This window comes from Athene noctua, chromosome 29 (genome assembly GCF_965140245.1).
Source record: "Athene noctua chromosome 29, bAthNoc1.hap1.1, whole genome shotgun sequence".
In the NCBI taxonomy this organism is placed as follows: Eukaryota; Metazoa; Chordata; class Aves; order Strigiformes; family Strigidae; genus Athene; species Athene noctua.
Genome location: NC_134065.1, coordinates 1,796,412 through 1,811,569, shown reverse-complemented (window position 1 = coordinate 1,811,569; position 15,158 = coordinate 1,796,412). Strand labels below are relative to the sequence as shown.

The 15,158-nt window shown below is 48.6% G+C and overlaps 1 protein-coding gene across 6 annotated transcripts in view; it reads left to right on the top strand.

Annotated features, from left to right (window-relative positions):
- Nucleotides 1-15,158, top strand: part of UBAP2L (ubiquitin associated protein 2 like) — a 32,705-nt gene that overhangs the window by 8,625 nt on the left and 8,922 nt on the right. For 4 of the 6 annotated variants that reach the window (XM_074928813.1, XM_074928814.1, XM_074928812.1 and 1 more), the window contains 12 exons: nt 509-554; nt 838-950; nt 2,553-2,612; nt 6,114-6,166; nt 8,249-8,334; nt 8,793-8,964; nt 9,814-10,015; nt 11,267-11,544; nt 11,811-11,983; nt 13,081-13,270; nt 13,884-13,938; nt 14,381-14,555. In XM_074928813.1, the coding sequence (XP_074784914.1) occupies nt 509-554; nt 838-950; nt 2,553-2,612; nt 6,114-6,166; nt 8,249-8,334; nt 8,793-8,964; nt 9,814-10,015; nt 11,267-11,544; nt 11,811-11,983; nt 13,081-13,270; nt 13,884-13,938; nt 14,381-14,555 (1,603 nt within the window). The remainder of the gene's footprint in view (nt 1-508; nt 555-837; nt 951-2,552; nt 2,613-6,113; nt 6,167-8,248; nt 8,335-8,792; nt 8,965-9,813; nt 10,016-11,266; nt 11,545-11,810; nt 11,984-13,080; nt 13,271-13,883; nt 13,939-14,380; nt 14,556-15,158) is intronic. The other 2 variants (XM_074928816.1, XM_074928815.1) reach the window with 1 other exon arrangement.

The window sequence follows — 15,158 nt, the reverse complement described above, 5'->3', positions numbered from 1 at the left end:
ATCTAGTTCTTACATCCAGTCCATGGAGTTGGGAAAAATTAGGGCTTTGTTGTGTAGAGGTGGGAAGTTAAAAAGACCGGGGTGACTCTTTGGCAGGTGGGACAAACGCTTGTCAGCAACAGAATCTGAACCCTCCTTGTTCTTGCACGTGTGTCTCTGAGCACCGTTGCGGTGCAAGCGCTTGGCTTGTTTTTTAAATACTTTAAAATTCATTTTTCCATAAAATCCGTGCTGCTCAGGAATTGTTGCTGAGGACACACACTGCAGGCATCGGAACCTGGGGTCTGGTACTTATGGTTTGTGCCAGCTGGAAACCTCATTTGAGCCTGGAATCGTGCATTGCTAATTACACTGCCAGCCAGCTGAGGTCATTCCCATACATATAAAGACGCTGCTGGAAATCCCATCAACTTGGGAAGATCCTCACTGCTTTTATATCCTGGGCATCAAAACTCTGTTGTTCAGATGTTTCTTTTCTTGCTCAGCAGTGTGTCTGTGTCTTTTACAGGTGGCTCTGGAAGACGAGGGGGAAGATTTTCTGCCCAAGGCATGGGGTGAGTTTCGCTGGTACAAACCACAGCAAAAATCAAAGTCTTTGTGCATGAATAGTACTATTTGTGTTGGTCATTCGTGTTCTGATTTTCCTTTTTTTTTGTTAATAAAGCTAAAAGTGCATCATGCTAACTTAAATTTGGAACAGCTGGTGTAGCTGAGGCATCTGTCTGCTGAGAGCTGCCTTTTGGGCCTGTGAGATGTGTCATGGTCTGAATAAAATGAGTTGCTTTTAAAATGCTACGGGAGAGGGAGTAAAAGTTTCCATCCTTGTGTTTCTTACAGAACTTTCAACCCGGCTGACTACGCCGAGCCGGCCGGCACGGATGAGAACTACGGGAATAGCAACAACAACACGTGGAACAACACTGGCAGCTTTGAGCCGGATGACGGCACAAGTAAGTGCTCTTCGTGTGTCTTTGCTGCTTTGTCGTTAGAGGGTAAGTGGATTTTGTGTTGTCCAGTTGCACCGAGGAGGTTCTGGGTCTGTCTTTGGCTCGGGGGCAGAGGAACGGGTTGCTGGTTTAGAGATGGATTTCAGCGACCTCGTTTCTTGGCACCTGGAGGTGCCTTTTCCCTGTTAGGGTGAGCACGTTGGAAACTGGGAGCTGGATGATTGTTGTGGTGTGAGCTTGTGCTGTTGCCCAGCAGAGGCACAGGAACACTTCCCTCCGTGTTCCAGTAGAAACCATGCTGCTTCTTTGGAAAGGTCTTTTTTATAAACTGTAGTGAGACGAACACATGCAAGTCCTCGTGATATTTGGTGCATCCTCCAGAGAATATTACTCAGAGTTCAGATGTCTTGCTCTTGATTTCCATATGGGAGCTTTTTCTCTTTCATGGTCATCTTGCTCAAGCTGCTGTAGGGTGAGACCTTGTTACAGAAGCTTCATCACTTCTGTGCTTGAAAAAAAACCAAACAAAAAAACCACCAAAACATTTCTCCACTGGGCGCTTCGTGAATGCTGATCTGCCCTTGAACATTCTCTTGCATTGGAAAAATGGTACATTTTTTTGTTTCAAGTATTCACACTATTGTAAGGCACAAGTGAACTCAGATTTTGCGGTGTGATAACTGGACTGTTGCAAGGGACAATCCTTGATTGTAAGTAGTCTTATTTGTGTAGGGTTTTTTTAAAGTGTTTGTTTTATTTATGGAGTAATCTTGCACCACAGTGAAGTCAAAACTTTTTCCATGATTTCTGAGCATTCAGGTAAATACCACATCTTGGTTATAAGAAGCATTTACAACCATATTAATGTTGCTTTAGGCTGCTTCCATATTTCTTGTATTTGCTGGAAAACTGATAGCTTTGGAAAGAGAGAAATAAAGTATTATAAACTGCGATAGCTTTCACTACACGTTAGTGTAGGGTTGTTTTGGTTGGCTTCTGTTTTGGTGGTTGTTTTTTGTTGGGGTGTTTTGGGATTGGCTTTTTTTTTTTTTTTTAGAAAAGTGAGAGAAAAAAATAAGCATGGTTTTGTAAAACACTAGCAGATTGAGTGATCATTTTCTTGTTGACTGAGAAATGAAGTTTTAAATACTGGAGGGAGTAGTGTAGGCAAAGTGTTAAGGGCAACGGGTACGCTTGCTGCAGGAGAAAGGGATGGGGCTGGATGAGCTCTACATGCTGGGAGATTAACTCTAGTCTGAACAAGATCCTGTGTGGTGGTTTGGGTTTTTTTCTTCCTGTGTTGGTGTTTTGTGGAATTGTGGAACAAAGTGGGTTAGAGTGTGGTTGGAGGGAGTTGAAGATTTTTGATGGAACAACTCAGATTTACTGTAGTTCTACAACACAGCTGTAAAGTTTATTGTGTGACTGTGCTGTTCACCTGTGTTGTGCGTGGTTGTTTTGTTTCTATTTTAGTAGCTGCAGGCATCTCTTTAACAATATCCACAGGTACAATGTGGCTGGTGTACATGGGGGCAATGAAACTCACTTCACTTCTTTAAGTCAAAATTTCACTGGTTGTCTGTCTTTTCTTTTTTTTTGTTTCAGGACTTGATTTCATTGGGGGTGAGGGGTCAAATTATCCCCGAAAATTTGACACTGCTCCTGGTACGATACATCCAGGTGCACTAACTGCCCCGGATACCTTTACTTTAAGCTTTTTTTAAAAAAACCTGAAATATCTGTGGATATGTCATTCTTCTCTCTCTTAATTTATTCATTTTAATGAATATTTGACGTTTGTTCTGACTGCTTTTACTAATGCTGACACCTTGAATGTAAATGGGGAGAGGTTAACCCAAATTCTTCTGGGGATTATGTACATCTTAACTTCAGCCACTGCTTCTCGGTACCCAGAGCAGCTCCGTGTCCACAGCACTGATGACAGAGTATCCCACCCAAGGGGAGGAAGTATGAGGCAGCTTAGTCTTATTCTGCTTGTCTCACATCCAGAAAGCTGTGCCTTGTCCTTGTCCCCGTGCCCTTTCCTTGGCGCGGCGGCTTGGTTCCGCAGCGATCGCTGCACTGGCCTCCCCTGGCCTGTGCTTCTGCTTAGGGTCAGATCACTGCTGCAAGGGGAATTGTTCTGGCTAAACTGTCGTGGTGCTTTGCCTCTGCTTATGGCTGCCTCTGGGTGAGCAATGTGCTTGCTGCCTGCTTTGGCATGTTCTTGCTGCCCGCCTGCTCTTCTTCACCTGAGCAGAGCAACCCTGCAGTTGAAGATGACGGTGGATTTTGAGGTGACCCGGGATGTTTGGCAAAGTTGCTCAGTGCCTGGCCAATTATTTCTGGCTCTTACACCTTTATGCATTGTGAAGCCAATTATGACTCCGTGAAACGGTCCAGTTTGCCTTAAACCTACCAAATCCTGTTGGTGTCCATAATGAGGCCAAAATTGTGTTTGACTAACGTCTCCTCTGTCTAACCTGAGGTCTGGAAGTCGAGGCAAAGGGCCTTTCTGGAGGAATTTGCCACTTTGCTCTTGAAGGTCGGACAGGAGGAGGAGTGCTAAGACTGTAGAGTCTCTTGCAGGGGCCTGGAGGAGCTTCTCTTGCTTTAGAGCATCTCCTGGTTCTCACCTCTGGGTTAATATTTAACCCCCACAGGCAGCACAAGGCCGTTTGCTCCAGTGCTACCATTGTGTTTTTGCCACACTTTGGCTTTGTTTGCATTTACATTCCTTTGAGGTGCAGAGTCAGGGCTTTTGGGTCTGTCACCCTTCCAGACTGGGCATGGAGCATGTCTCCAGTCATTGAGATACCAGCAGACTGCCTGATGAGCTGTGTGAAAAGCAAACTGCTTGCTCATCTCCCGGTTTAAAATGAAGAGATTGTGTATTGGGGGGGCGGGGATCTTTCTTCAAGACACAATGGGATTTTTTTTTTTCTTTAGCATATTCTTATCTGCAAACACCTATTGACTTTTAATTTTTTCCCTTTTTCCTGGTTTGAGGAGCTTAAAGGCCAGCAGCTCTTTGAAGAGCTTTCTTAAAGCAGAGAGGAGGGATTGCCCTTCAGAAGACACTTCTGAAATGGTTTACAAGTGTCAGGGAGTCGCTTGCATTACAGCTCTCCCCTTGGAAGCACTTGGTGGAGAGCGATAAGCTTGGTTTCTTGAAAAAAAAAAAAAAAAAAAACAACAAAAAAACAAAACGTGCTCTGCTGGTTAGGAAACTTTCTGGAGCGTTTCTGGTGAATCACAGGTCTTTTGGTTTTCCATCTGTCCCTTTGTGTGCAAGGAGCACAAGCCATGCTCGGTAGGTGTCCAGTACTCGAGTAGACTTGCCAGAAAAGCCCCGTCAATGGTTGCTCTTCATCTGCAGGATTTCCTTCTGCTTTTTTTGCTGCTTTGCTTTTCTTCTCATTCCCCCAAGCAAGCAAAACAGAGCCCTGTGCTGCGTTCCTACATGCACAAACTCTGCTTGGAGCAACTCTCCTGGCTTTCTGCTCTCCCCTGCCAGCCACAGCTGACCAAGGTACCTCCAGCTCAGGCTTCACCTCTTGGGTAAGGGTTGAGCTGGTAGGATCTTTCTGATCCATGAAAATCTGGAAAGGAGCCTTCCTGCCCCTGCTGTCAGGGCACACAAAATCTAAGGAATGGTGGAATCCGGGGTTTTAAACCCCAGATGTGTTTTGCATTGGATGTGTTGAACTCCTGATGCCTCTGGCTAGGGAGGAAGGGGTAGTGTGCCTTGAGACTCCTGGCCCTCAAGGAAGTCACGTTGTATTAATATCTGTATTTCTAACTTCAATTTTAAAAAATAATAATCCAGGAAGGCTTCTTGAATTGGCTCAACTTCTCAGGCAAAACAAAACACCCAACAAAACAACAATGAAAAAATAATAATTCACTGATAATAAACTTAACTCATGCATTAAATCACACCCCCTCCTTCCAGACAAGCAGTAGTTTGGATGTTTTGGCCTCGTAATTAAAGCTTACATGGGAAGGTATAAATCTCATAAATCCTCAAAATCTCAACGAGCCTGGTTGTGTCCTGCAGAAGAACCCACAACATTCTCATTCCCCACGTGCTGTTTTTATGCTGTAAAAGTCTTTTGCCTTATAAAAGGGCTGATGCCAACTTGTTCTGTCCTTGTAAAAGTCTCCAGGATTAACCCTGTTGGTTGTGTTGGGTTTTGCTGATCTGAAAACAAGCTGCACAAAACGGGGCTGGTTTTACACTCTTGAGTGTTTTGGGGATGTAAAATGCTCCTGCTGTCCTCCCACACCGAATTTTATGTTGTCTAATGGATTCAGAAGTTGCTGCATAATATTTAAAGTACAGAGGTTAAAATGTGATGGAAGTGAAGGACGGAACAAGTTGAAGATGCGGCCAGGCGAAACTTATTTTTTTTTCCTGGTAAATTTTGCTTTCTTACAAATTGTGCTGTATTGCGGCTGAAATCTCATGCTTTTCTCCCTGAAATTTTAATCTACTCACTTTGAGCATATCTCTGAAATTGGTCGTGCAAAATGCAGGAATTGCTTAGTCCCTTGAATTTTCTTTTCTGATTCCCATTTGCCTATGCACAGGACGTCCTGGTGCAGTCAGGTTTCGTCATTTTTTGGGAGGGGGAGAGGGATGAGGGAAAGATGAACCATGTGAATGGTTCAGTTGTCCCTGGGATTTATAGAAACTTAAGGTTTAACTGGGTGGTGAGGTCCTGCCCGAGAGCTGGCAGGAAGCCCACAAAGGAGGTGCTCTGTCCGAGCTGCTGGGGTAACACTAGCTGCTCCTGGGTGCAGAAACTTGCAGCTACTGCAGTACGAGGGGAAATCAAGCAAATGGCCCAAGGAGGCTGGGGACGATGCCGGGGCTTCCTTGCCAAGCTCAGCTTCCCTGTTGGGTGCCGGGGTGTGTGCGTTGCCCTAGCTGCCAGCCCAGTGGCCCCTCTCTTTCAGCCTCACCTGGCTGAGCACGGCTGAGGCGATCCCTTCGCAGGTACCTTACCTGTGACTCGTGGGTTGGGATCGACTGCTTTAACTTGTCTGGTTGGCAACTAGAAATCCTCTCAGCTGCTTGCAAAGCTCCCCAGTGCTTCCCTGGCTCTTGGAGGTAGAGCTTTGATGCAAGCCTAACTCTTCTACCTGTTGTTATCCTTGTAGGTGCGTGGAGGGCAGCGACAGAAGAATGGGGCACGGAGGACTGGAATGAAGATGTAGGTACTCTCCAAACCCCTCTCCTCTGTGTGTCTGCTGGCAGGCTGCTGTCCTCTGTACCCTCACAGCTGCGAGAGGAGCACAAAGACCTTCCTCCCCAAACTGGGCATAGCCCAAGCCAGGCTCCCAATTCCAGGAGCTACGATGGATAAGTAAACATCGCTGCTTCTAAAGTACATGTGCAATCGAGCTTCTCATAGGAGCCCAAGAGAGGAAGGGATCCCCTGGGGCATCGTGTCTGGTCCTCACATTTCCTGCAGCTGCAGGACTGAATTCTTCCATAAACTGGCCTGACTCCACACAAGATTTCTTGCTCTGTTCCTCCGGTGGAGTGGCAGTTTGGGAAGGTTTGCCTTTGGTCCGTGCTGCGTGCTGTGGAGGAGGCAGTAGCAAGATTTTGCGTGTGTCATGTGCCTCTGCTGGTCCTTGTGATTTGGATTGATCAGAAGCTCTTGGTTTTTCCTTCTGACTTGCTCTTTGGTCTGTCTCACTGCTTTTTGTTCTCTGTGTGGCAGTTTCAGGAGAAAATGGACACTTGTTTTTACTTACTTTTAATGCCCCTGTATCAGTTTCTTCTGAAATGGGCCTCAGTCCCTCTCTGAATCAAGGGACAAATTCTGTCCTTGCAGATGGGAGCAGGGTTGGGCTTTTTTTAGTATTATTATTAGTTTTGCATGAAGGGAATGCTTTTGCTTTCCAGGCAGCATCTGAAGGAAGCGCTCCTGCTGTGTTTGGAGACGCAAGCAGCTTTTCTGTCTGTTCAGTCAGGTCTCTGCTTAAAGAGAGCCTTTGATAGCTGTTCTTGCCTTCGTTGTGTGAGATACGCTCCCAGGGGTTCCTGATTTCGGTTTTAAACTCTAGCAGGTCCTCAGTCTGGGATAAAAGCTGTTCATATTCGGATATGTTCTGAGCTAAATCACAGGTGGTCATTAAGCCTCCCCTTCATTTTTCAGAAATGTTATTTTCCCTTCCATAGAATCACAGGATGGGTTGGGTTGGAAGGGACCTTAAAGACCATCTATTCCTAACCCCCTGCCCTGGGCAGGGACACTTTCCACTAGCCCAGGTTGCCCAAAGCCCCATCCAACCCAGCCTTGAACCATTTCAGGGAGGGGGCAGCCACAGCTTCTCTGGGCAACCTGTGCCAGGGCCTCACCACCCTCATGGAGAATTTCCTACTTATATCTAATCTAAATCTCCCCTCTGTCAGTTGAAAACTGTTCCCCCTCATCCTATACCTACCCCCCTGATCAAGAGTCCCTCCCCCCTTTCCTGTAGCCCCTTTAAGGGGGGCTATAAGGTCTCCCCGGAGCCTTCTCTCCTCCAGCTGAACCCCCCAACTCTCCCAGCCTGTCCTCACAGGGGGGGCTCCAGCCCCCCCAGCATCTCCGTGGCTGCCTCTGGCCCCGCTCGAGCAGGTCCGTGTCCTTCTGCTGTTGGTGCCCCAGAGCTGGACCCACAGAGCAGAGGGGGAGAATCCCCCCCCCCCCTCGCCCTGCTGCCTACCTGCTCTGGGTGCAGCCCAGCACACAGGTGGCTTTCTGGGCTGCCAGCACCCATTGCTGGCTCACAGGCACCCACCAACCCCCCCAAGTCCTCCCTGGGGCTGCTCTCCAGTCAGTCTTCCCCCTTTACCCTTCTAGTTGAATCAGGTCATCCAGGTGAAGCCAGGATCATTGGAAGCTTAACTGTGGGTGTGAAGCTTTTTTCTTTGACTTCCCTAGCAATGCTTGCACCTACCTGTGCAGGGGGCTTTGCAGATCAGTGCTGCTTACCATCAGTTCAGAGCAGCTCTCGAAGACCGAGCAGCCCTAGGGGATTTGTGGACTGGGGGAAATCTGTAGAAAGATTTGTGTTCTTTTTCCCCTGGTACATGATTTGTGAGCTTGCACAAGTAGAAACACATGAAATAAAAGTTGATTCTGATGGGAGCCAAATGTTCGAGAAGTTTAAGTCTCAACACTTGACTTTCTTGAATCTTTCTATGGGTGTTTGTCTCCAACGGTTGTGTGTTTTATTTGGAGTCCCGAGACGCTGTTTTCACTTTTGGATTCTTTTTCCCTTTTTTTTTCATCTTTCAGCTGTCTGAGACAAAGATCTTCACTGCCTCCAATGTGTCTTCAGTGCCTCTGCCTGCCGAGAATGTGACAATCACAGCTGGACAGAGGTGATAGCCCATGGCAATGCTGTTTATTTGGAAGAAGTGACACGCAAGTCCCAGAGCTATTTGCCATCTCAGACTAAACTTTGCCAGCTGGCTAAAATGCCAGGAGCTCTGAATAAAATGAGATGGATTCAAATGGAAAAGTTAAGAGTTTCCGGGTCCTAGTCCTGGATTAGAGTTTTCCTAGGCTCTGCTGCTGGTTCTTCAGATTTGGGGGCGTTTTGCTGTGTTAAATTAATGGAAGGCATGCTTGAAAATACAAGGCCATGCAGCATCTTGCTTGGTTTCTGTCCTTTTGAGGTTGCTACTGGCAGTTGTGAGTTAATGTTCCGCAGATTCGTTCAATTTGTGAAGTTAAAAGCGTTAAGTTGTGAGTCTGGAAGTAGAATATCTCTGTAATGAAAGTGAGAGAGGTGCTGGAACTTGAGTTAACCTCTGGGTTATCTGCTTGCTTTCCCCAGAATCGATCTTGCGGTCCTGCTAGGGAAGACACCCTCTTCAATGGAGAATGAGTCAACAAACCTGGAGTCATCCCAGGCTCCTTCCCTGGCCCAGCCGCTGGTGTTCAGCAATTCCAAGCAGAGCGCGATAGCGCAGCCGGCCTCTGGGAACTCCTTCTCTCACCACAGCATGGTAAGGAACTGCTGGGCCCTGCCAGTGGGCAGGTGGCTTCCCCAATATTCTCTGTCTGCATTTGGGCAACACAGGACACACAGTTCTGTCACCTGCTCGCTTCTAGGGGGTGGCGGAGTCTCTGCGTGGGTGATTCGCCAGTCTGCTCTAAATACGGAGGCATAAAGTCTGTTGCTTAATTAGAAATAATTGGGATAATTCCTCCCCTGTTGCCCTTGTCAGACTTGTGACACATGCTGCTTTCCTGCTTAGAGGAAGGGAGAAACTCTTGCAGTCCAGGGCTTGGAAATTCAAGAGTTTGAGAAGTGGAAGTGGATGGGAGTTTGGTGTGGGATGAAATGTTGGCATCTACTGGCAGGTGAAGGAAGGAGGCGTTGAATCAGGCCTGTGCACGGACCTTGGCAGATGTTTCTTTGTGTAACTTCAATAACAGAAGTAAAATTTATGCACTTAGTGGTGAGAGAGGTCCAGAAGGATTTTCAAAACTGCCTTAACTGTAAAGCCAAGTTCTCCTGGTGGTTGTCGTCTTTAGTGCAACTGAATGCATGTGAACAATTTAGTACGTTTTTTAAGATCCTATCTGATGACTTTCTTTATAAGCCTCCATGACACTGTAAAATGCCCTGGGTTGGGCAACAGAGAAAATGTACCTGCACTCACATGTGATAAAAGCTGTGAGAGAAGTACAAGCTCTCCTTGCCAGAGGTGTCTGCATCTGGAGCTCTAATTAAGCTGAGGCACCCAGTGTACAGTGTGCTCAGGCTTATGTCAAGAGATATATCTGTCCTCTGAGCCGAGTTCTAAGCTAGGGGAGATGTTGACTTTGTTCTTTCATTGTTGAAATTGCAGGTGAGCATGCTGGGGAAAGGGTTTGGAGATGTCGGGGAGGCCAAAGGCAGCAGTACCACAGGTTCTCAGTTCCTGGAGCAGTTCAAGACAGCGCAGGCTCTGGCTCAGCTGGCTGCTCAGCACACCCAGCCTGCCGGGAGCACCACTGCTTCTTCCTGGGACATGCGATCCACTACGCAGACCTCGTCTCTCGTGCAGTATGGTAAGGAAAAGCAGCTTGGCTCCCCAAAGGGGACCATCTTCTCCCAGAACTGCAGAAACGTGCCACAAGCAGTGGCGTGGGGGATTGAGTGGAGGATCAGATCATGAGTTCACAACCAAGCCAACTGTGCTGGAGCAATTAAAAGAACTGTGGGTGCAAGTTTGTGAGAGTGAAATGTGATAGTGCGTGTGAGTCTGTCCCTGTTCCTTTTATACTTGGAGCAGTTGAATCCACCTGCCTCTCAGTCACTCCAGCCAGCTTCAGAGCCAGGGATCTGGTGTTCCTGAGACCCTCACAGAGTGCAGAACTAGTTCTGGTGTAAAGCCGTGTAGCAGAGAAGGGGTCTGAAGGTGGGCACTTCTGGAGAATAGTTCCTGAATACCAACACTTGTCAGTCTCATCTTGCTGCTGACCTGATGTTATCTTTTGAAGGAATGCAGTGCTGGTGTCTCTTTAATGCCAAGAAGTAACTCTACCTCTGGGCTGGCATGAGGGTATAAACAGTGATTAGGAGAGGCTCCTGCTTTTGAGATGAGATCCCAAGCCCTGCTGCGGTCGAATACTAGTGCCATTTCTTTCAGTTTGTGCATTTTATTTCTTACTATAGGGAAATGGCTCTGGTTCAAATCTAAACTGAAGAAAAATCAAGCCCTGTCCTAGTAACAGTCAGTGTTGGCAGCTCCTGTTTTTTTCAGACAAGGAGCCACAGAGGCGAGTCTGAGAGATAGGAGTTGTTTTTTAATAAGCTGTGGTAAGGCTTAGGCGAAGGAGGATGGTACAGTCGTGCAAAGACCTGAGGGTGGGCAGCTGCAGGCAGTGGTGGTGTTTGGAGGATAACCCAGTATTTCAGGGGAAAGTGCAGACAGTGAAATGCAGCGATGTTGGCAGAGAGGTGGAAGGAGCAGGCAGTGTCAGGCCTGTGCAGGACTCTTGACATGCAGTGCCTCCATGCAAGGGACTCCAAAGTCCAGCTTTTCTTGGAGGCTGGAGGATTTCACTCTGCAAGCTCGCTTTGTCCTTATAGATGGCAGAAGGAGCTGAGGGGAGAGGGGCTTAAAAGGCTCAGCACTGATGGTGGTGAGAGGCCAAGGTTGGGAATGGAGATGTTGAGGTTCTCTCCTCTCTGATATTAACAGGCTCCAGGAGGAGTCATATTGTGAAAAGACTTTCTTTTTCTTGATGCTAAGAACTGTCAGAACGTGATTTAGTTAGGAGACAAATCCTGCTAACTCAGCTCTCTCTCCCTGGTAGATCTCAAGAACCCAACGGATTCTTCTGTGCATAGTCCCTTCACCAAGCGTCAGGCCTTCACGTCAACTTCAACCATGATAGAAGTGTTCATGCAGGAGAAACAGACTGTGGTGACTGCCTCTGCAACTGTGCCGGCACCCTCTTCCTCACCCCTGCCCAGCAAAACCAATCCTGTTCCCCAGATGTCCCCAGGGTCCTCGGATAACCAGTCCTCCAGCCCCCAGCCTGCACAGCAGAAGCTGAAGCAACAAAAGAAAAAAGCATCGTTAACATCAAAGGTGTGGCTCGATGGTGGGGAAGGAGACGTTGTATTGTGTTAGAGCTGCAGAAAAATCTGTTTGGGCTGGTGAGGGGAAGGGCTGGGCTTGGTCTTCCTGCTGTTAGAGTTGGGTGTTTGTGGGGGTGACAGAGAAAAGCCTGCCTGGGTTCAGCAGTGTAACTCGGAGGATGCAAGCCAGTATTTGCTGGGACATGTGGACACTGAAGTCATTTTCTGTGCAGATCCCAGGGAGTGATTGACCCTTTTCTTGCTCCTCCCTTGCAGATTCCTGCGCTTGCAGTGGAAATGCCTGGCTCGGCGGATATCTCAGGGCTAAACCTGCAGTTTGGGGCGTTACAGTTTGGTTCGGAGCCTGTTCTCGCGGAGTACGAATCGACGCCCACAACAAGTGCCGCCGTTAGCCAGGCTCAAAGCAGCCTGTACACCAGCACGGCTAGGTGAGGAGCAGGGCCGAGGGAGGGAACAGTTAATCCAAGAAGGTGGCTTTGGAAGGGAGCTGGTCCCGTGGACTTTAGTTACGCTGCATACTAGTAGACCCTTTCTGACTGTGCCATGGTCATAAAGGGGGGACAAGGTATGCAACAGCAAAGTGTAAGTTGCCAGCAGATTCATTCAGGCAGCTCTGACTGATTGGCCTGTGGTACTTATACAGAAAGCACAGAATCAAAGAATCACCTCAGTTGGAAAAGCCCCTGAAGCTCCTCCAGCCCAACCATGACCCTCCCCCTGACCGTTCCCAACTCCCCCAGATCCCTCAGCGCTGGCTCAGCCCGACTCTTCAACCCCCCCAGGGATCCCGGGGACTCCCCCCTGCCCTGGGCAGCCCATTCCAACGCCCAACAGCCCCTTCTGCACAGAAATCCTTCCTCAGAGCCAGCCTGACCCTGCCCTGGGCAGCTTGAGGCCATTCCCTCGGGGCCTGGCGCTGGGGCCTTGGCTCCAGAGACTCACCCCCCTCTCTGCCCCCTCCTGGCAGGGAGTTGCAGAGGGCCAGGAGGTCTCCCCTCAGCCTCCTCCGAGGCAAGCAGACGCTTCCTGCTGCTGTTAAACTGCGTTACTGGAAATGCAGGAGGGAAATCCCAGTGCCACTGCTCCTTGTCTCTGGGGAACAGATTCTGCGGGTTTTGTCCTGCTTTTTCCTGGCAAACTGGGATGCAGTGGAGTAGGTGTATCTACAGTGATGGCACCTTGCCAGTGCCAAGTGTCTGTGTGTCCTGTTGGGCTGACCCTTACTATCTGCCCAGTCCCTTGAGCAGTGGCAGCTCATGAAGTGTCACCCAGCGCCCAGCAGTGCGTGAGGGGAGGCTGTGGCAGGTGCCAACACCCTCCCGGGGTCAGCCCAGCCCTTGCCCGGGTACATTTCTCTCCTTGCTTTGCTCGGCTGCTTTGTGTGGTGCCTTTATGCTGATGCTTGGGACTCTTTTATTTTGAAGATTTGAAATGAAGAGCCTCCAGTTTGGGTTGGCAGCTTACAGCGGGGATGTTTTGGAGGAAAACATCAACTCCTTTTCTTTCTTTTTTTTATCCTTTGTAGCGAATCTTCATCCACAATTTCGTCCAATCAAAGCCAGGAGTCTGGTTACCAGAGCGGCACAATACAGACAGCAACATTTACCTCCCAGAACAGCGCTCAGGGACCACTGTACGAACAGAGATCCACCCAGACGAGGCGATACCCAAATTCAATCTCCTCCTCGCCCCAGAAAGATCTGACCCAGGCCAAGGTAGGGAAATAGCACCCTTTGTGCTGAGTAAGCACAGTGTGTGAAGCACTGTCTCGTGAGAAAGCTAAGTGGTTTACCAAGTGTTTCTGTGATCCTCCAACCTCACCACGTGGCTTGTGGACTCTTGGGAGAGCTTTGTTCTGGCTGCTACCAGAGCTTTTAGTTACGCTGCTTACCTGGGGCCGGGCCAGTGGGGTTAACTGCGGTTAAGTTGATTGCAGGCCATGTGTCCTGTCACGCATAATTACCCTCTGCAGAGTGGCATTCAGGCAAAGGGTTTAGCGTTGTCTTAGGGATTCGATTCTTGCTGCGCGCAAGTTCAGTGACACCAGTTCTGGGTAATGAGCTTGGGTTGAGGATGGTGAGCCAGTCTTGACCACCAGCAGCAGAGAAACTTCTTGCACTGCTTCCTCCAGCACACGTGTGGGGGTCGTGCTGGCACTGGGCTTGGCTGAGCTTGGGACCAGGCTGAGCTCCTGACAAGCCTGGTGATCTGTGCTGGTAGCACGACTTCCACAACTGAGGAGGGGGTGTGGGAGGGGGCTGACAGTAGATCTGTCTCTGGAAATGAGCAGCTGTAATGCCCAGTATTCATTTTTCTCTTTTTCCTCAGAATGGTTTCAGTTCTGTACAACCCACGCCATTACAAACCACGCAGGCCGTTGAAGGTAAGAGTCTGTCAGTGCAGTGGGTGTCCTGAGTCTCTTGTACTGCTTGTATTTGCTTTGGAGGAAAAGCTTTATCTGTGCTAATAGCAAGTCCTTTCCCTGGTGGACTAATTGCTGCCACCAAGATTATTTGCTTGCCTTGGAACATTCAGTTTTCTGCTGAGGGATCCATGAGATTCTTGATGAGTCACTCCCTGATGACAATAATTTACTGATTTGTTTGTGAAAGTCACCTTATCTGTAGGTCTTGAAGCTCTTTGGAGAGCCAGTGTCAGCCAGTGTTGGAGTAAAGCGAGATGTAGAACACAATCATGCTGCCATAAATGTGTAACTTGGTTGGCAGCAGCAAGGGAAGCCCTGGACCTCCCTGCTGATCCTCACCACTGAATTGCCCTCCGCGAGCTGCCGGTAGCTGCCCCTAACCCAAAGCTTTTGTCCACAGGTGCTACAGGCCCCGCAGTGAAATCCGATTCCCCCTCTGCTCCCAGTATCACGCCTCTCAATGATGGGGTGTCTGCCTCGTCCTTGCTGACAACAGCCAGCCAACACTCGACAGCTCTGAGCAGCCTGAGCCACAGTGAGGAACTCCCCAGTACGACCACTGCCCAGCTCAGCAGGTGAGGAAAAAGAAAAGCAGAACTAGAAACAGGGATCTGCAGTGCATATCAAAGTCTGTATCACGCCCTGAAAGGACATTGTAGAGAGGTTGGTGCTGGTCTCTTCTCATGGGGATTTAGTGGTAGAACAAGAGGGAATGGCTTTAAACTGCAACAGGGGAGGTTTAGACTGGACATTAGGAAATTTAGACTGGACATTAAGACATACTGGGCCAAATCCTCCCTGTGGGGTGGGCTGGCTACAGCAGCAGAGCTGGGTCTGGTGACAGCTGAGGCTTTATGGAAAGAGATGCTGGATCTGTAGTTTATTATTTGGTGGGGTTTTTTTCTTTTTAAATAACTGGGTTGCCTAAGACCTACCTATTAAAAACAGCTACACTTTCTATGCTGTTAAGAGTAAGTCTCCCAACAATTTCACAAGCTAGCAATACAAGATAGGTATTGAAGAGATTGATGTAAGGATCCTTTCCGTTATGCAAAGGATGATTTTTCCTCTCCAGTTATTTGAGCTAACCTCCACAGAAAGAGTGGTCAGAGCGGAACAGGCTGCCCAGGGAGGGGGGAGTCCCCATCCCTGGGGGGGTTTCAGGGCCGTTGGGATGA